Source organism: Malus domestica, chromosome 17, assembly GCF_042453785.1.
Source record: "Malus domestica chromosome 17, GDT2T_hap1".
Classification (NCBI taxonomy): domain Eukaryota; kingdom Viridiplantae; phylum Streptophyta; class Magnoliopsida; order Rosales; family Rosaceae; genus Malus; species Malus domestica.
Genome location: NC_091677.1, coordinates 25,464,989 through 25,486,313, shown reverse-complemented (window position 1 = coordinate 25,486,313; position 21,325 = coordinate 25,464,989). Strand labels below are relative to the sequence as shown.

The following is a 21,325-nucleotide window of genomic DNA, read 5'->3' as shown; positions in this document are numbered from 1 at the left end:
GAATAATCATGAAATTAATTCCATAAATAAGATTGAAATATGGCAATTGGGAATCAAAATATTCTTCCTTACCCAATTATCTTGTTTGGTCAACGATAGAATTTAGATCCAATTTACTAGACTCATGATTCTCCAAAGTCATGACAAATTTTGATTCACTCATACCTTGAATTTCTTGAGTCTCCACTTCTGAGTTGTCATGTTTCCGGAGATCTTCATCAACGAGATTTTCACCAAGGAAAATTACTTGTTCTTTTTCTTCCACCTTGGCCTCCACCGTTTCTTGGCATAATGATATATCACTCTCCATCACTTTAGCTTCTTTTCTGATGATTGGTTGACCCGTCTTTTCCAAATACAATTCGTATAAATCGGAAAAGAATTGCTTAACAATTAGTCGCTTCAACCAACGCCAAGTTTGGATAGGACATTTACCTTGTTGTCGCCTAGATTCTTGCATATGATCACACCATAAAACCACGTCACCATCTAAACAAGAAGTAACCATCTTCACCATATCTCTTTCCGGAATTGGTTGTGTCTTGAAAAGTTTTTCTACATCCTCAACCCACTAGAGAAAACCTTCAATGCAATCACTTCCGAAGAAAATAGGAATATCTTCAACATCAACTATATGAGATTGGCTCCCTTTGTGCACACCACATCTATTGTAACAACCTCGCGATCAACGTCACTTAAGGTATACCTTTTCCCACGATCGATTGCCATTAGAACAGAGCAAATAGGATAATCAACAATGCCAAGACGGGAGAAACCCGCTCTGGTACCAATTGACGCAGCACGAAGCAATGAAAGGGTTACCAGCGTAATCCCTTGTAGAACAAAGTTACTAGAGTCCCTAGAGTCCACCAATTGATAGAAATCCCAAGGGATAATTTGATTAATTGATTGAAATATGTCGAAATGATTAGAAAGCCATGGCTTAAATAAGCCTTTTACAACCTTTTGGGAAACTCAAAAGACTTAGGAAATTAAAATGAAAATAACTAACATATAATAAAGCCCTTGAAACCCCAAAAGATTACATTTATTAGTAGGCTGCTGTCTTAATGACTTTCTGCAAAAGATGGCTCAAGCCACTTTTGTGGGAGTATTGAACACCTCTTCTACAACCGCACCAGAAATGAAAATAGCGTTCATTCAACAAGAAAAGTTCAAAACATCAACTTCTGAGATATGACCGTAGCAAATAATCTATTAACACGTGAATTATCAATTCTCCAATCACTTTTCTTTATTGCTCGCCGCTTCCTTCTTTTAGTTTTATTGCACATGAAATAATCAGACTTCTGTCCTACATCAAGGCTTCTTCACTTTTTTTACAGGTTACAACATCACCATATAGGATCACCCTTGAGTGTTGTATTATTAGTACTTGTCCTGCTTGACTGCACTTAGACTATTTATGCTCTGGTTGTGTATTTCACGTTTAATCTCGCACTAACACTCTATCTTAACTAGTTTTGCTAGTAGTTTGGTTTTTATTCCTTCGCAATTCCCTTAAATCTCTATTGCTTCCGCACTGTGCACATGGTTACGTCACACCCATATGATGACCAATATGTCCTGATTTAGGTCGGGGTGTGTCACAATATGCCTACACCAGGCAGCCGACAGTAGTATTTTATACACACACACATACACACACACACAACCAATTTATGCTGAAGATAGGAAACGGTGGGGCAACAATCATTGATCAAAATTAATTGAAATCTGTATCATTGATTCAGTGCCAAAAGTTATATAATCTCAGTCGGTGAGATCGTGCCAACGTGGGGGGTAGGGTTGTAATTATATTGAAGTTTTTAACGGGCTGCAGATTCTTTCTGTTAGGGATAATTTTGGAACCTTAATTTTGAACATTTTGGGCTTTGTAATTCAGCCTGTGTAGAATTTGCAGGTATGTCCTTATGGTTAATTTTGAGGTGCTTTTAGTTAAATAAAAATATAGACTGGTTTTTTATTAAAATAGTCTTAGTCCAAGCCCTTTTCATTAAAGTCCTCATTATAAGGTATTAAAATATATTGAGAACATTGGAACAAATATATAATGAGTGTTCATTCGAGTATTCAACAAGTCTCTTACATTTTATTGAAAAAATAAAAAATAAAATGTAAAATAAAAATTATTAATTTTTTGTATAAGTGATGGTCACAACCAAGGCATGCTAAGCGAGCATTGGGCAAGCAAAGCAGATGTCTAAACAGATCTAGATGTTATTTCTCAATTTTAAAACACCAACAAATTAATTGTGATAATGACCAGTCGTTTAGCGCTGTCGATTTTTTTGAACAATGATTTAATGACTTTCACTGCACACACGCACAAAATTCAAATTTTCATTCTAAAAATGAAACGAAAGCAGTTGTCAAGTCAACACAGTTAGCAAGTAAATAAAGAAATCGAAGAGATTAGCGATTTCTACGATGATAAAGATTCCACCCGTCCCCCGTAACACGTGTGAGCACTCAGCCAAGAGGTAACTAAGGGCAATTTTCTGAACATAAAGTTCAACGTTAGAAAAAAGCAGGGAATAACGGAAAAAATGAAGGGCATTTTCGTGAAAACACTGTTAATGAACAGTGTTTTCCACTCCAGCTTTACCATAGAGTAATTTGCATTTCATTCAGTCACAGAACATATTTGATTTTAATGCTATTCTTAAAACAGCAATAGACGACTCGCCAATAATAATAATAAAAAAAAAAACTTTGGTCAACCGAATTAATTTTTTTGGGCCAATAACCCATATTTAAATTAGATTTTAATTATCTTAATAAAAAATGAAAAATCTGAATGGAAAATTTTCTTTCAACATGATTTTTCTCTCTCTTAGGGTGTGCGAAGAAAAACCCTAGAGAAGACCCACTGCCACAGCCACAAAACCCCCATCATCGGCACTTGTGCCTGTGACCATTGATTTTACATCATGGAGTTAATGGCATAACAGCTATGTGGTTGAATTCCTCAGTGAATTGAGGTTGTGATCTTCATTCATTATATAGGCTAATAAAGCCTCAATGTACAAGTCGACTTTGTATACAGAAAATGCATATACGGAAGGTATTTTAACAGATATGATTTCTGCAGGGATTACAGCAGGCAGTGATCACAAACAATCAGGAAGCAATCGATCAGAGTAATTATCGTCCATCAGACCCATCGTAAGAAAGATGATTCTCAATTGTTCCCAACAACCTACGATTGGATTGTAAATGATATACAACGATTAGGATCTAATTCAATCCTTAAAAATTGATAAAGCCATATCACATTTGCCACAGTTACTTGAGTTTGCTCAAGCTTACCAAATAAAGCACCATCAGAGCTCCAAATCACACGGTTAACAGACACACCAGCATCCTTAACTAGAGCAGCCTGTTTCACAAAGACAAATTTACTTTTCAGTCAACCAACTCATACATCCACAACGAATACAGTGCACACAATTTTTATGTCACATGAACAAGTATAGAAAGGGAAAGACCTGCAGGAGCATTGAGCATGAACTAAGATCCCATACTTTGAAGTTCCTTAAAACTAGTCGCTCCCTAGATCCAACTTCCCACAGGCCTACGTCCCCCACATTGGTACCAACTGAAGCATCACATTGAGAACAATCAACAGTCAATTATGATAACCAAGCATCCAAGGGAAAAAAAAAACCCAATTAGCAAACATAGCTGTAGAGCCCGAAGGTACACAAATAAATATAAGGAGCTACTTGAAAACATAAAAAATACAAACCAAGAAGAAAAGTCCGCTGTGAAGGATGAAAATCCATGCTCATCGGAGATGAACCCTGATTCAAAGTCCTGAGTGACATTCTTAGGCAAGTCATCAGGTGCATTCAAAGCTTGACCATGACCGTGTCCTGAAAATGTTACTGGCAACATGTTAACAGGGAGATTAACCTGCACTAAAGAACAAACTGTCAAGTACAAATAAAAGGTAAATGTGGACGAATATAGAGATCATCGTTCAAAGATCAAATATGTACATACTTCAGTAGACAGCCCCATCAGCCTTGTTCTTTTAGAAACATGATAAGAATCCCAAGACGGGTACTCCACAGAAGGATTAGTTGGGGAGTCCTTGGATGTTTCAAGGCATCTATACAAGGTAATGAAACACCACAATTAAAAACCATCTTATTGGGATCATGAAACACCACAATCAAGAACCATCTTACCGGGATCATGATATATGAAAACTAAGTGCTTGAGTATTAACAAAAGCAATACCTGTTATCGATGGACCAGCAAGAGCAATACCTCCTCCTTCAGAAATGCTGGATGAGTAACAGTTGAAAGGGGTATTGGAACCGGGGCTGGTGTAGGTTGAAAATGCTGACAATGCAAAGCCAATCACATCAACAAAAAGTTAATAACAACAAAGTGTCTGCTTAAGTAGTGTATCAACAGTTAAGCTAGATTACTTACTTCATGTGCACCCACCTAGTGGGGGATACCCTCCAGCTTTTGGTAAGGATCCAAGCAGCGGGTTGTTTGCAGGTGATGCTGTCCGTGCACGGTTCAGTTGTCCACATAAAGTGTTTCTATAACTAGATCTGGACTTGGATTCTTACAAAAGCTTATGCTGCCAGAAAGGTCATAATTTGCACAAATAATTGTTACTGGTGTGTGGAAACTTCTGACACCGGTCACTAACAAATAAAAGAATCTTGACACCAGACGCTGGAATCAAGCAGTAATGAACCATATACTAAATTAAGATTAAGGCACATGATTTAGGCATTGCAACAATAATAATGACTTCCTTTTGTTTCCACAGAATTCAAGCCATAACCAACTTTTTGATATCCAAATCGACAATGTACTTAAACGATAAACTCATTAGCTAGTTGATGAAATGCTCATTCTGAATGCAACAGAAGACAAAAGCACTCATTCCGTACGTGGAATCATTAGAGCAAGACCAGTATTTGCAACAACATCCGCACGTCACAATGAAGTGCACAGCTAATCTTATATAACTGAAGTCGTGGTTTCAGAGTAATTACCCTTGGTTAATGAGAGTACGTAGCCTCGAACGCTTTAAGTTTGGGAACTGAAATTTATCACTGAATAAGGGATTTGCTTCAATCAGTTTCTTAAGTTCAACCGACATGATTGCCCTGGCAGACTTTGAATCTCCATACTTGGATGGTTGTTCATTCTCCCTATAATGCAAGAGAATTTTTTAGTGCATTTGCTACAACTGTTTTCTACAGAGACTATTCATATAATGGAATTCTCATACCTAAAGTTTTACAATGTCGAAAGCTGAGCGATTTCCCCCGAAAGTTCATCGAATGTGGCAAAAAACTTTAAATCCTTTACTAGAATATCCAAGGCTTGGGACCAATCATGCCTATAAAGTCCAAACAGGCACATTATATGTAATTCAACCATATAATTCCTCAAGACCGGCCAGGCAATCCAACCCATGAAAGTTATCAATGAACTGAAATTGAAATACTGTAAGCTTACTTGTCCAATGCCTCGAGATACTTCTGCTTCCTTATCTTGAAAAAGATTTTCATGGAATAACTGTTATCTTCCATTTTAGTGAACCCAGAGAGGTAGTTCTCAACTTCATCCCAATTGCCATTATGCACCTCATCCTCAAAATATTTCGTATTGAAGAAAACCCCAGATTCCTGCTCTAGCCTATTTAGTATTTACATCACAAAGGCAATTAATGACGCAGTATATCAGTACATAATTAGCAATTGTGCCAACAAAAACGCATTAATTAAAGATACATAAATCAGCCCTACCTGTGGAGAATAGTCTCTTTGAATTTTTCCTCATCCAGAAACTGCAAGATCAGGAACACGAGCTCCTTACTCAGAGACGTCATCATGACCGCACCCTCTTTGATTCCAAGCAGCGGTGTTGTTTGCACGTGATGGTGCCTGTGCATGGTTTGGTTGTCCACACGAGTGATTCACATAAAGTGTTTCTATACTTGTACATGGTCTTGGGTTCTTACAAAGGCACATGATTTGGGCATTGCAACAATATTAAGGACTTCATTTTGTTTCCACAGAATTCAAGCCATAACCCCCTTTTTGATAGCCATATAGACAATGTACAATGTATGTAAACGATAGCTAGTGCTATCAACTTGATGAAATTCTCATTCTGAGTGCAACAGAAAACAAAAGCACTCATTCGCTACGTGGAATCATTAGAACAATACCAGTATATGCAACAACATCCATAAGTCACAATGTAGTGCACAGCTAATCTTGTATAACCGAAGTCGTGGTTTCAGAGTAATTACCCTTGGTTAATGAGAGTCGGTATCCTCGAACGCTTACGGTTTGGGAACTGCAATATATCACTGAATAACGAATTCACTTCAATCAGTTTCTTAAGTTCTACTAACATGATTGCCCGGGCAAACTTTGCATCTCCATACTTGGATAGTTGTTCATTCTCCCTATAATGCAAGAGACCATTTTTTAGTACATTTCATGTGAGAAACTTCTTCATAACCTCCAAATTTTCGGGAAACTTCTCAATCTTTGAGCATCCAGAAACATCAAGGTACTCAAGAGATTTCATGTGAGAAATGCTGCTTGGAAGACTCTCAAGTTCTCTGCAATCATTCAAATTCAAAGTAACAAGACTGGTGAGATTTAAAATAGAAGCAGGCAGCTCCTTAATTGCAGTGCCACCCAAACAAAGAATAGATAGCTCCTTCATAACCTCTGAAATTTCTGGAAACTTCTCAAGATTTGAGCATCCAGAAACATCAAGGTATTCAAGAGATTTCATCTGAGAAATGATGCTTGGAAGACTCTCAAGTTCTCTGCAATTATTCAGCCTCAACCTACCAAGACTGGTGAGATTTAAAATAGAAGCAGGCAGCTTCTTAATTGCAGTGCCACCCAAACAAAGCTCAGATAGCTTCTTCATAACCTCCAAAATTTCTGGAAACTTCTCAAGCTTTGAGCATCCAGAAACATCAAGGTATTTAAGAGATTTCATGTGAGAAATGCTGCTTGGAAGACTCTCAAGTTCTCTGCAATCATTCAGTTTCAAAGTATCAAGACTGGTGAGATTTAAAATAGAAGCAGGCAGCTTCTTAATTGCAGTGCCACCCAAACAAAGCTTAGATAGCTCCTTCCTAACCTCCAAAATTTCTGGAAACTTCTCAAGCTTTGAGCATCCAGAAACATCAAGGTATTTAAGAGATTTCATGTGAGAAATGATGCTTGGAAGACTCTCAAGTTCTCCGCAATCATTCAACTTCAAAGTAACAAGACTGGTGAGATTTAAAATAGAAGCAGGCAGCTCCTTAATTGCAGTGCCACCCAAACAAAGCTCAGATAGCTCATTCATAACCTCCAAATTTTCTGGAAACTTCTCAAGCTTTGAGCATCCAGAAACATCAAGGTATTCAAGAGATTTCATGTGAGAAATGCAGCTTGGAAGACTCTCAAGTTCTCTGCAATCATTCAAATTCAAAGTAACAAGACTGGTGAGATTTAAAATAGAAGCAGGCAGCTCCTTAATTGCAGTGCCACCCAAACAAAGCTTAGATAGCACGTTCCTAACCTCCAAAATTTCTGGAAACTTCTCAATCTTTGAGCATCCAGAAACATCAAGGTACTCAAGAGATTTCATGTGAGAAATGCTGCTTGGAAGACTCTCAAGTTCTCTGCAATCATTCAAATTCAAAGTAACAAGACTGGTGAGATTTAAAATAGAAGCAGGCAGCTCCTTAATTGCAGTGCCACCCAAACAAAGATCAGATAGCTCCTTCCTAACCTCCAAAATTTCTGGAAACTTCTCAATCTTTGAGCATCCAGAAACATCAAGGTATTTAAGAGATTTCATGTGAGAAATGCTGCTTGGAAGACTCTCAAGTTCTCTGCAATTATTCAGCCTCAACCTAACAAGACTGATGAGATTTAAAATAGAAGCAGGCAGCTCCTTAATTGCAGTGCCACCCAAACAAAGCTCAGATAGCTTCTTCCTAACCTCCAAAATTTCTGGAAACTTTTCAAGCTTTGAGCATCCAGAAACATCAAGGTATTTAAGAGATTTCATGTGAGAAATGCTGCTTGGAAGACTCTCAAGTTCTCTGCAATTATTCAGCCTCAACCTACCAAGACTGGTGAGATTTAAAATAGAAGCAGGCAGCTTCTTAATTGCAGTGCCACCCAAACAAAGCTCAGATAGCTTCTTCATAACCTCCAAAATTTCTGGAAACTTCTCAAGCTTTGAGCATCCAGAAACATCAAGGTATTTAAGAGATTTCATGTGAGAAATGATGCTTGGAAGACTCTCAAGTTCTCTGCAATCATTCAGTTTCAAAGTATCAAGACTGGTGAGATTTAAAATAGAAGCAGGCAGCTCCTTAATTGCAGTGCCACCCAAACAAAGAATAGATAGCTCCTTCATAACCTCCAAAATTTCTGGAAACTTCTCAATCTTTGAGCATCCAGAAACATCAAGGTATCCAAGAGATTTCATGTGAGAAATGATGCTTGGAAGACTCTCAAGTTCTCTGCAATCATTCAACTTCAAAGTAACAAGACTGGTGAGATTTAAAATAGAAGCAGGCAGCGCCTTAATTGCAGTGCCACCCAAACAAAGATCAGATAGCTCCTTCCTAACCTCCAAACTTTCTGGAAACTTCTCAATCTTTGAGCATCCAGAAACATCAAGGTATTTAAGAGATTTCATGTGAGAAATGCTGCTTGGAAGACTCTCAAGTTCTCTGCAATTATTCAGCCTCAACCAAACAAGACTGATGAGATTTAAAATAGAAGCAGGCAGCTCCTTAATTGCAGTGCCACCCAAACAAAGCTCAGATAGCTTCTTCCTAACCTCCAAAATTTCTGGAAACTTTTCAAGCTTTGAGCATCCAGAAACATCAAGGTATTCAAGAGATTTCATGTGAGAAATGCTGCTTGGAAGACTCTCAAGTTCTCTGCAATTATTCAGCCTCAACCTAACAAGACTGATGAGATTTAAAATAGAAGCAGGCAGCTCCTTAATTGCAGTGCCACCCAAACAAAGCTCAGATAGCTTCTTCATAACCTCTGAAATTTCTGGAAACTTCTCAAGCTTTGAGCATCCAGAAACATCAAGGTATTTAAGAGATTTCATGTGAGAAATGCTGCTTGGAAGACTCTCAAGTTCTCTGCAATTATTCAGCCTCAACCTAACAAGACTGATGAGATTTAAAATAGAAGCAGGCAGCTCCTTAATTGCAGTGCCATCCAAACAAAGCTCAGATAGCTTCTTCATAACCTCCAAAATTTCTGGAAACTTTTCAAGCTTTGAGCATCCAGAAACATCAAGGTATTCAAGAGATTTCATGTGAGAAATGCTGCTTGGAAGACTCTCAAGTTCTCTGCAATTATTCAGCCTCAACCTAACAAGACTGTTGAGATTTAAAATAGAAGCAGGCAGCTCCTTAATTGCAGTGCCATCCAAACAAAGCTGAGATAGCTTCTTCATAACCTCCAAAATTTCTGGAAACTTTTCAAGGTTTGAGCATCCAGAAACATCAAGGTATTTAAGAGATTTCATGTGAGAAATGCTGCTTGGAAGACTCTGAAGTTCTCTGCAATCATGCAGATTCAAAGTATCAAGACTGGTGAGATTTAAAATAGAAGCAGGCAGCTCCTTAATTGCAGTGTCATCCAAAAAAAGCTCAGATAGCTCCTTCATAACCTCTGAAATTTCTGGAAACTTCTCAAGCTTTGAGCATCCAGAAACATCAAGGTATTCAAGAGATTTCATGTGAGAAATGCTGCTTGGAAGACTCTCAAGTTCTCTGCAATCATTCAAATTCAAAGTAACAAGACTGGTGAGATTTAAAATAGAAGCAGGCAGCTCCTTAATTGCAGTGCCACCCAAACAAAGAATAGATAGCTCGTTCCTAACCTCCAAAATTTCTGGAAACTTCTCAATCTTTGAGCATCCAGAAACATCAAGGTATTTAAGAGATTTCATGTGAGAAATGATGCTTGGAAGACTCTCAAGTTCTCTGCAATTATTCAGCCTCAACCTACCAAGACTGGTGAGATTTAAAATAGAAGCAGGCAGCTCCTTAATTGCAGTGCCATCCAAACAAAGCTCAGATAGCTCCTTCATAACCTCCAAAATTTCTGGAAACTTCTCAATCTTTGAGCATCCAGAAACATCAAGGTATTTAAGAGATTTCATGTGAGAAATGATGCTTGGAAGACTCTCAAATTCTCTGCAATCATTCAGTTTCAAAGTATCAAGACTGGTGAGATTTAAAATAGAAGCAGGCAGCTCCTTAATTGCAGTGCCACGCAAACAAAGCTTAGATAGCTCGTTCCTAACCTCCAAAATTTCTTGAAACTTCTCAATCTTTGAGCATCCAGAAACATCAAGGTATTTAAGAGATTTCATGTGAGAAATGATGCTTGGAAGACTCTCAAGTTCTCTGCAATCATTCAGTTTCAAAGTATCAAGACTGGTGAGATTTAAAATAGAAGCAGGCAGCTTCTTAATTGCAGTGCCACCCAAACAAAGCTTAGATAGCTCCTTCATAACCTCTGAAATTTCTGGAAACTTCTCAATCTTTGAGCATCCAGAAACATCAAGGTATTCAAGAGATTTCATGTGAGAAATGATGCTTGGAAGACTCTCAAGTTCTCTGCAACCTTTTATATTCAAGGCAACAAGCCCCGTAAGATTACTGATTGACGAGGGCAGTTCTTTAATTTGAGTATAATTTAAATAAAGCTTTGATAGATCCTGCATAACATCTGAAACTTCGGGAAACTTATCGAGGTTTTGGCACGATGAAAGGTTAAGGGTTCTAAGAGATTTCATACCAATCTTGCTTGGAAAAATCTTAAGATTTATGCAATATTCCAAATCCAAAAGAACCAGGTTTTTGAGAGATGAAATGGATGGGTGAACCTCAAATAAACTTGTACAACTTCGAAAAACCGCCTTCTCAAGATTTTTCGTCTCCGTGAAGTCAGGAGTTTTCTTCAGGTGAGGAGAACTTGTTAAGTTGATAATTTTCAAATTTTCCAGAGGCTGGTATAACACATCCAGGAAAACAAGTTATATGGTAAGGCATCTAAGAATTAAACCATTTAAAAGAAACATATGCAAGTGAAGTTTTTACCTTGGCTCCTTCCCAAAGATGTTCAATGAGACTATTTTGCATGTCAAGCTCAACAAGATTCTTCACAATAAAATTGGACGGTAAAGACTTTAGGGGGAAATGCTTCCATACGAGACTTCTTAACTCATGCGGAAGAAACTTTAAATTCTCACATGAATATCCATTGTTGCCATGGACTTTGAGCAATCTTAATTTCGTCATTTTAACAAAAGCTTCGGAACTGAAGTATACCACTTCTGGTTTTGAGAATGAAAGGTCAAGGATTATGCTTTCAACAGCTTCCGTAGCCTGGATAACAAATAGTTCAAATTATGTGACTGTAGATATCCTGAATCTTATTTAACATTATAAAGTTAATGCATGTTTCTATGAATTGTATTTTGATCAAAGTTAAAGCTGTTTACTCTAAAGATTTACATATGAAAAAGAAGGTCATGAACATATCGCACCGTATTTTGAGTTAGCACATGATGAACATCTTCATAATTCCACAACCTACTGCGTTTCCCAGGCTCTTTAATAGATTCTTGGCGGACGATTTCCCGACCCATTTCCTCTAGTAAATCATGCATCTCCAATTTTTCCCATGAGACAGTTATAAGAGCTTGACCCATTTCCTCTAGTAAATCATTCATCGCCAATTTTTCCCATGAGACAGTTATAAGAGCTCGATCAATTAGAACTCTTAGCCCAGTATGGGGATAAAAGCCACAACTGTCCAGAACCTTTGTTGCGTTGTCTTTTTCCGCTCCTTTAAAGAAACATGCAATATCCAGAAATATGTCCTTCTCAGAATCATCTAGTCCATCGAAGCTTGTTCTTAACACATCATGAATTCCCCTTTGCGGGATTTTCTTTAATTTCTCTAGCACCTCTTCCCACTCCTGAACAGATTTTTTATAAAGAAAAGCCCCCAACACTTTAAGTGCTAAGGGGAGACCTTGAGCATATCGTACAGCACGTCTTGAGAGATGGTCATAGTCTCTTTTGGGTTGCTTTGTTCTGAAGGCATACTGGCTAAAGAGTTCCAAAGCTCCATCACCACTTAGAACCTTGGGGCTGTAGATCGCATCAGCTCGACTTAGTACTAGCTTATCTCTAGTGGTGATAATTATTCTACTCCCACCACCAAATGAATGTTGCTTTCCAAGTAAGGTTTCAATTTGAAATAAGTCGTCAACATCATCAAGAACAATCAAAACCTTTTTCATCTGTAGCCTTTTCAAAATCATTCTGTAACCTCGATCCAATGTGCCTAAACTCTGCACCTTTTCATTCAAGATTCTAGAGAGAAACTTTTCCTGCATATGTACGGCACCACAAGCGAACTCTTCCTTGACATTGTCAAGAAAGCAACAAGCTTCAAATTGACAAGCAATTTTCTCATAAACAGCTCTAGCTATGGTTGTTTTGCCAATACCACCCATACCCCATATTCCAACAACACGAACGTTGTCCATTTCAGGAGCAGGATGTAATCGCAAGTCCATTTCATGCATGTGGGAATCCATTTCAACCAATTCATCGTCTTTACTTGATGAGGTGCTGATCAATTTCTGAAAAATATCTTTTACAATTTCCTCAATGAGCTTGGCATCATCCCTGTGGAATAAGAAAAACATTATTGTAAGAGTAAGATCAAGAGCAAGTGCAAACCCTATACATGGTCATACATTTGCTAGGAAAACATAACAAAGAATTAAAACTAAACGTTAAAAGAAAAAAAATCCCAAATTATGAAACTACTATAGCTAAAAATTACTCGTAATTTTTCGAATCCCAGCCGGATAAATTGGTGGCTCGAGTAAGAGCGGACCTCCAGCTCCGCACCTCTTCCATGTCGGCGTTGGAATGGCCTTCATGCTTGGCAAAAGCTTCCGCAAAGCTGCTCTTTGCTTTGCGGACATGAGAAGGATCCACATCGTAAAAAACGGGCACCACTATCTGGTCCTTTCGATCCATACAATCCAGTATTTGGACGAGCTCCTTCAAGCACCATGTGGAAGAAGCATAGTTTTGAGAAAAAACCACGATTGAAACGCGCGAATCTTGGATCGCCGTCAGTAGCTGCGAAAGGTCGTTGCCCTTTCGGAGCCCTTCGGCATCAATGAAGGTGTTGATTGTTTTCTGATTCAGGGCCTTGTAGAGGTGGCTGACGAAGCACCTGCGAGTGTCGTCCCCTCTGAAATTGAGGAACACGTCGTATTTCCAAGGAGAGCCAGAGGAAGAAGAGGATGCAGCAGCAGCCATTAATCGATCGAGTATCTAAGAGTAATGTAAGAACTGAAACACTCAATTGATCTTCACACTGATCTTCACATTGAACTACAAAGGAAGTAATGAGTCAATGACGACCACAACACGCGTTTCTAGCTTTTGAAGTCAATGAGTCAATGACAGACCCGATCACGCGTTTCTATTTTTTAGTTGCAGTTTCCATTTTCTAGGTGCATGTCTTTATCACCTTTTAGAAATATGAAGAAACTAATGAAAAGCAAAAGCAAGGACATCAGGGACTATCAAGTTAATTTAAGAAATTGAAATTTAATTCAACTGTTATAAAAAAAAATTTATTTTCAAAATTATAGTAAATTTAACCGTTTTATCAAATTTTAATAATTCAAATTCTCAAACTTAATGAATTAAGAGAAAATAATCTAACAAAGAAAAGTATAAAAATTATAAAGTATCAGAAATTGGTGGACCAAAGATTTGCTCCGCATGGGCGAGTGGATGCAACGCGCAAAAGAAAACAACGACAAGTGGGTCCCAAGTCCTTACAGTACAATTGGGGCACACATCACAAGGGGTAATGTCACTGGATGCTTTTCAAGAGTCTAAATAAATCTCATGATGTTAGAGCTCTTCAATTATCTTCGGTGGGACCAGCGCCCATGTGACACACCGTGAGGCGGTGCAAACCAGGCCATTTGGGAACCGACTTCTTCAATCCTTTGGGCCTCAACACAATTGGACCTAGACGGGCTTAGTTGTGTTCTGAAGAGGAGACTAACGCAATAAATTTCACGGGCGTATATACTTGAGAGTTAACATGGTTATTTCTTGTCAATTACCATACTGATCATATTGTAAGAAGTTCAATACTTTTGTCGTTGTCATTAGGCAGCAACATGCCTACAGTTACATCGATTATGATATCTTACTAAAACTGTTATTAGCACTTCAAGAATCTCATTCTATACTCCTCATAAGTCTATTATTTTTTCTAATTATAAAAAGTTCGGAATGCAAAATAAGATTTTTAAAGAGTCGGTAACAATTCCCTATCTTAATACTGAGTAGCCCTAATGAACCTATATTGGTGTTTTATATTCTTGGAAGCGTACAACAAATTCTTTGCATAAAATGGAAATATTATACTTCTCTTTTCTTATATTGAGATAAGTAGCATTGTCATATGGAAGACAATGAAACGAACGGATTTATTGTTCTATGCAAAATACGACATGTACATAGCATGCCACAGATAATGTATCTTCTACTTTCTTGTGTAAACCGAGCTGATATGATATTAAATGTGAGAAAAAATTAAGTGAATTTAAATAAGTTTCGAATAGAAGAGAAGGATGCTATAGAAAGCATTCATTTGTAGATTGTATTGTGTCATTAGTATTATACTCATAGTTTCGGGTGATCAGCTTACTGTATGGGGAAAAACACAAAAAATGAAAAACAGAAAAGTAGAAGACATAATATTTGAGCATGTGACGGGAATTGTTCAATTCAGCTGAAAGGAAAAGTTGCAAGACAAAGATATTCACCTATTAATTTCGATCAAATAACCATATATCTTCACATGATCACCAAAAGAGTTATTAAAGGAATAATAACCATGAAAAGTCGTAGGCATTCTATCAACAACATAAATTTACCAAGTTCACAACTCTGATCAAATCCGTTAAGAAAATCTACCAAATCAAAAGTTCATACAACGAAATCTGACTTCAAGCCCAATTCTTCATTTTGAAAATTGAATGCATATGAGTTTTCTAAGAAACCCAAATTTTGTTTTTGTTTTAATCAGCAGATTCATGCCAAGCTTGCAAAATTACCTGTGCCACAAATTCTTGTTTTACACCGGTGCCCATAGCAGCATCTTGCTCTGTTGTAGCTTTCCATCGAGCAATTTCTTCTTCACCAGAGCAATTGTGCATCATTAGCCTTCCAAGCTACACACATAATGCCATGAGCCTTCCAATTGTTTCGATTTAATTTAAAATAAATCAGTTTAATTTCTTAGTATAACATATCCATGCTACATGGTCAGCACCTTACTTTAGTAGAACAAAAACAAAAGATGGTAGAAATTGATATAATTATTGTGGCCAGCTAATTTTGCAAATTGACATAATTATTGCAAATTGGAAAAAACAGGTTGGTGCCAGCAATTACCAATGTAATAATTGTGGCAACCGCTAGAAAATATGAATGAAACTTCTCAACATTTGAGCATCCAGAATCATCAAGATCTTCAAGAGATTTCATGTGAGAAATGCTGCTTGGAAAACTCTCAAGTTCTCTGTAGATATCTTATTCATGACCTCTGAATTTTCCGGAAACTTCTCAAGATTTGAGCATCCAGAAACATCAAGGTATCGAAGAGATTTCATGTGACATATGCTGCTTGGAAGACTCTCAAGTTCTCTGCAATCATTCAGCATCAAAGTAACAAGACTAGTGAGATTTAAAACTGACGCGGGCAGTTCCTTAATTGCAGTGCCACCCAAATAAAGCTCAGATAGCATATTCATAACCTGTGAAATTTCTGGAAACTTCTCAAGATTTGAGCATCCAGAAATATCAAGGTATTGAAGAGATTTCATTTGACAAATGCTGCTTGGAAGACTCTCAAGTTCTCTGCAATCATTCAGCCTCAGAGTAACAAGATTGGTGAGATTTAAAACTGACGCAGGCAGTTCCTTAATTGCAGTGCCACCCAAATAAAGCTCTGATAGCTTATTCATAACCTCTGAAATTTCTAGAAACTTCTCAAGGTTTGAGCATCCAGAAACATCAAGGTATTGAAGAGATTTCATGTGACAAATGCTTCTTGGAAGACTCTCAAGTTCTCTGCAATCATTTAGCTTCAAAGTAACAAGACTGATGAGATTTAAAACTGACATAGGCAGTTCCTTAATTGCAGTGCCACCTAAATAAAGCTTAGATAACTTATTCATAACCTTTGAAATTTCTAGAAACTTCTCAAGATTTGAGCATCTAGAAACATCAAGGTATTGAAGAGATTTCATTTGACAAATGCTGCTTGGAAGACTCTCAAGTTCTCTACAATCATTCAACTTCAAAGTAACAAGATTGGTGAGATTTAAAATTGACGCAGGCAGTTCCTTAATTGCAGTGCCACCCAGATAAAGTTTAGATAGCTTATTCATAATCTCTGAAATTTCTGGGAACTTCTCAAGATTTGAGCAGTCAGAAACATCAAGGTATTGAAGAGATTTCATGTGAGAAATGCTGCTTGGAAGACTCTCAAGTTCTCTGCAATCATTCAGCCTCAGAGTAACAAGATTGGTGAGATTTAAAACTGATGCTGGCAGTTCCTTAATTGCGGTGCGACCCAGATAAAGCTCAGATAGCTTATTCTTAACCTCTGGAATTTTTGGAAACTTCTCAAGATTTGAGCATCCAAAAACATCAAGGCATTGAAGAGATTTCTGGTGAGAAATGCTGCTTGGAAGACTCTCAAGTTTTCTGCAACCTTTTATATTCAAGACAACAAGCCCAGTAAGATTACTAATTGATGAGGGCAGTTCTTTAATTCCAGTATTATTTAAATAAAGCTCTGATAGATACTGCATAACATCTGAAATTTCGGGAAACTTATCGAGGCTGCCGCACCATGAAAGTTTAAGGGTTCTAAGAGATTTCATACCAATCCTACTTGGAAAAATCTTAAGATTTCCGCAATTTTCGAAATCCAAAAGAACCAGGTTGTCAAGAGACGAAATGGATGGGTGAACCTCAAGTAAACTTGTACAACTTCGAAAAATTACTTTCTCAAGATTTTTCGCCTCCGTGAAGTCAGGAGTTTTCTTCAGGTGAGGAGATCTTGTTAAGTTGATAATTTTCAAATTTTCCAGAGGCTGGTATAAAACATCCAGGAAAACAAGTTATATGGTAAGGCATCTAAGAATTAAACCATTTAAAAGAAACATATGTAGGTGAAGATTTTACCTTGGCTCCTTCCCAAAGATGTTCAATGAGACTATATTGCATGTCAAGCTCAACAAGATTCTTTGCAATATAATTGGACGGTAAAGACTTCAGGGGGAAACACTTCCAAATGAGACTTCTTAACTCATGCGAAAGAAACTTTAAATTCTCACATGAATTTACACCATCGCCATGGATTTTGAGCAATCTTAATTTCGTCATTTTAACAAAAGCTTCGGACCTTAAGTATACCACTTTTAGCTTTGAGAATGAAAGGTCAAGGATTATGCTTTCAACAGCTTCCGTAGCCTGGATAACAAATAGTTCAAATTATGTGATTGTAGATATCATGAATCTTATTAACATTATAAAGTTAATGCATGTTTCTAAGAATTATATTTTGGTCAAAGTTACAGTTGTTTACTCTAAAGATTTACATATGAAAAAGACAAGTCATGAATATATCGCACCGTATTTTGAGTTAACACATGATGAACATCTTCATAATTCCACACCCTACTGCGTTTCCCAGGCTCTTTAATAGATTCTTGGCGAACAATTTCCCGACCCATTTCCTCTAGTAAATCATGCATCTCGAGTGTTTCCGATGAGACAGTTATAAGAGCTCGATCAATTAGAACTCTTATCCCAGTATGGGGATAAAAGCCACAACTGTCAAGAATCTTTGTTGCGTAGTCTTTTCTGGCTCCTTTAAAGAAACATGCAATATCCAGAAATATGTCCTTCTCAGAATCATCTAGTCCATCGAAGCTTGTTCTTAGCACATCATGAATTCCCCTTTGCGGGATTTTCTTTAATTTCTTTAGCACCTCTCCCCACTCCTGTACAGATTTGTTATAAAGAAAAGCCCCCAAGACTTTAAGTGCTAAAGGGAGACCTTGAGCATATCGTACAGCACGGCTTGAGAGATGGTCACAGTCTCTTTTGGGTTGCTTTGTTCTGAAGGCATACTGGCTAAAGAGCTCCAAAGCTCCACCACCACTTAGAACCTTGGGGCTGTAGATCGCATCAGCTCGACTTAGTACTAGCTTATCTCTAGTGGTGATAATGATTCTACTCCCACCACCAAATGAATGTTGCTTTCCAAGTAAGGTTTCAATTTGAAAGAAGTCGTCAACATCATCAAGAACAATCAAAACCTTTTTCATCTGTAGCCTTTTCAAAATCATTCTGTAACCTCGATCCAATGTGCCTAAACTCTGCACCTTTTCATTCAAGATTCTAGAGAGAAATTTTTCCTGCATATGTACGGCACCACAAGCGGAGAACTCTTCCTTGACATTGTCAAGAAAGCAACAAGCTTCAAATTGACAAGCAATTTCCTCATAAACAGCTCTAGCTATGGTGGTTTTGCCTATACCACCCATACCCCATATTCCAACAACACGAATGTCGTCCATTTCAGGAGCAGGATGTAATAGCAAGTCCATTTCAAGCATGCGGGAATCCATTTCAACCAAGTCATCGTCTTTACTTGACGAGGTGCGGATCAATTTCTGAAAAATATCTTTTACAATTTCCTCAATGAGCTTGGCATCATCCCTGTGGAATAAGAAAAACATTATTGTAAGAGTATGATCAAGAGCAAGTGCAAACCGTATATATAGTCATACATTTGCTAGGAAAACATGACAAAGAATTAATAATAAACGTTAAAAAAAATCCCAAATTACGAAACTACAATAACTAAATATTACTCGTAATTTTTCGAATCCCAGCCGGATAAATTGGTGGCTCGACTAAGAGCGGACCTCCACCTCCGCACCTCTTCCATGTCGGTGTTAGAATGGCCTTCAAGCTCGGCAAAAGCTTCCTCAAAGCTCCTCTTTGCTTTGCGGACATCAGAAGGATCCACTTGGTAAAAAAGGGGCATAACCAGCTGGTTCTTTCCATCCATACAATCCAGTATTTGGACGAGCTCCTTTAAGCACCATGTGGAAGAAGCATAGTTTTGAGAAAAAACTACGATTGAAACACGCGAATCTTGGATCGCCGTCAGTAGCTGCGAAAGGTCGCTGCCTTTTCGGAGCTCTTCGGCATCGATGAAGGTGTTGATTGCTTTCTGATTCAGGGCTTTGTAGAGGTGGCTGACGAAGCACCTGCGAGTGTCTTCCCCTCTAAAATTGATGAACACGTCGTATTTCCAACTAGAGCCAGAGGAAGAAGAAGATGCAGCAGCAGCAGCAGCAGTAGCAGCCATTAATCGATCGAGTATCTAAAGAGTAACGTAATGGATCAATGACGACCAGATCACTCGTTGCTATTTACTAGGTGCACGTCTTTAGCAAAAAGAAGAAACAAATGAAAGGCAAAAGCATATAGGGGACCATCAGGGCCACTACTCAAAGCAAAAGCATAAAAATTCTAGAGTATCACAAATTGGTTGGACCAAAGATTTGCTCCGCATGGGCGAGCGGATGCAACGCGCGCGCGAAGAAAGCAGGGACAAGTGGGTCCCAACAGTACATTGGGGGCATACATCACAAGGGGTAATGTAACGGGATGCTTATCAGGAGTCCACATAAACAGATTTCACTAGAAAACGTGTTTGCGCTTTGTTGTGGAAATTGAATGTACTAATCGCAACAGGTTAGGAGCAAAATCACAACTCCAAATGCACCAATGCATATAACACACATTAATGTTCCTTTATATAAACTGCAGGCCAAGATGTGAAAAAAACATTTGCATATTCCTTCAAAAAAAAATTCTAGGCCTTTGTTATATTATGTATTAAAGAAAACCAAACTTTATCCCTAAAACACTAAATTTGTTCACTTTAGTTTCAATCCCCGTGCAAGGATTGTAAAACTCAAAAGCTTACTGTCCAAAACCAAAAACAATTTGTACCATTTACATGCTTGTGCAACATATGCCTTACACTGGAAAAACGTTTAAAATCAAATACAAATTTGTAAATCATAGATAGATTTTGTTTTCATTTTTATAATCAAGTAGCAAGTAAAATTACAAACGTACAGCAATTAGATAGAGCAGAAATTAAGATGTAGAGATATCCCCAAACATACAACATATTGTATGGAAACTAACTGTAGAGGTTTGTGAAAGCAAGCTACAACATGAGTTGAAGCCTCTTGAACAAATTGGAGATACTTTAGCCTCCGTTCCTCCTCCTCAGTCTAAAAAATTACAAAAACATAGTACCTTAACTAAAAAAAGCATGATGAAATGGATTCATCGTTTTCATGCATGAATTGGTAACAAAACTGTATAAGAGATGGGCATACTAAGCAGTTTTCGGTTGTGTTTGTAATACTGTGCTTATTATTTTATTCATTGTACTGTGATTGCGTTAGAATATTGCTACTCACTCTTCATACCTAAAACTTTGACCAAACATCACTCAAAAAGATTTTAAGAATTTTAGAAATGTATATATCTGTCAGCTGGCTCACATCAAATTTCCAGATGTTGTTTACCATCAGCTAAAGTTCTATCTTTTATCTATAATCCCACCTCATTTTACATTATATATTAATATTGTCACAGTAATTTCAAGAGTTGAAGTGATAAATTCTTAAATTCATATCATGACGTACAGGTACATCCACATTCGATGAGATACTTAATCATCTATATAATGACAACATCCCAGAGGCATTCATTTAATTTACAAACAATAATTCTTAGGAGGAGTTTAAATTGACAATATATTATGACTCTCAAACAATTTCCACCCTCGATGCATAATTCCCTCATCACCATATAACTCATTGAACACTCTTCCCAAAGAGAAATATTATCATATTCGTTATGCAATTGTCACACTCTCCTACAGCCACTTAACTAAAACATTATTTGATTAAGTAAAACATACTAACAAATAACAATTAACTAATAATAATCAAAATTAAGCGGTAAAGGAAAAACAAAACTGGAGAGGGAGGACTACCTGAAAGCAATGGCGATATCATTGCCGAATTTCTC

At 37.6% G+C, this 21,325-nt stretch overlaps 2 protein-coding genes across 2 annotated transcripts; both read right to left on the bottom strand.

Annotated features, from left to right (window-relative positions):
- Positions 1-2,975: 2,975 nt before the first annotated feature.
- LOC139187659 (protein TOPLESS-like) lies at positions 2,976-5,953 on the bottom strand. The gene is made up of 9 exons (XM_070816444.1): positions 5,808-5,953; positions 5,518-5,697; positions 5,300-5,398; positions 5,049-5,207; positions 4,030-4,138; positions 3,750-3,939; positions 3,513-3,622; positions 3,334-3,403; positions 2,976-3,109 (listed from the first exon to the last, which is right to left on the bottom strand). Exons 1-9 carry the CDS (start codon positions 5,951-5,953, stop codon positions 2,976-2,978), a joined length of 1,197 nt encoding a protein of 398 aa, XP_070672545.1.
- Positions 2,981-19,722, bottom strand: LOC103409250 (uncharacterized). Its single transcript, XM_070816443.1, has 19 exons — positions 19,075-19,722; positions 17,827-18,919; positions 17,378-17,665; positions 15,670-17,286; positions 15,238-15,354; positions 12,927-13,429; positions 11,614-12,766; positions 11,165-11,452; positions 5,808-11,073; positions 5,518-5,697; positions 5,288-5,398; positions 5,049-5,207; positions 4,468-4,624; positions 4,270-4,374; positions 4,030-4,138; positions 3,773-3,939; positions 3,513-3,622; positions 3,334-3,403; positions 2,981-3,223 (listed from the first exon to the last, which is right to left on the bottom strand). The coding sequence occupies exons 1-9, from the start codon at positions 19,575-19,577 to the stop codon at positions 6,508-6,510; spliced, it is 10,128 nt and encodes a 3,375-aa protein (XP_070672544.1). The 5' UTR covers positions 19,578-19,722; the 3' UTR covers positions 2,981-3,223; positions 3,334-3,403; positions 3,513-3,622; positions 3,773-3,939; positions 4,030-4,138; positions 4,270-4,374; positions 4,468-4,624; positions 5,049-5,207; positions 5,288-5,398; positions 5,518-5,697; positions 5,808-6,507.
- Positions 19,723-21,325: the final 1,603 nt, after the last annotated feature.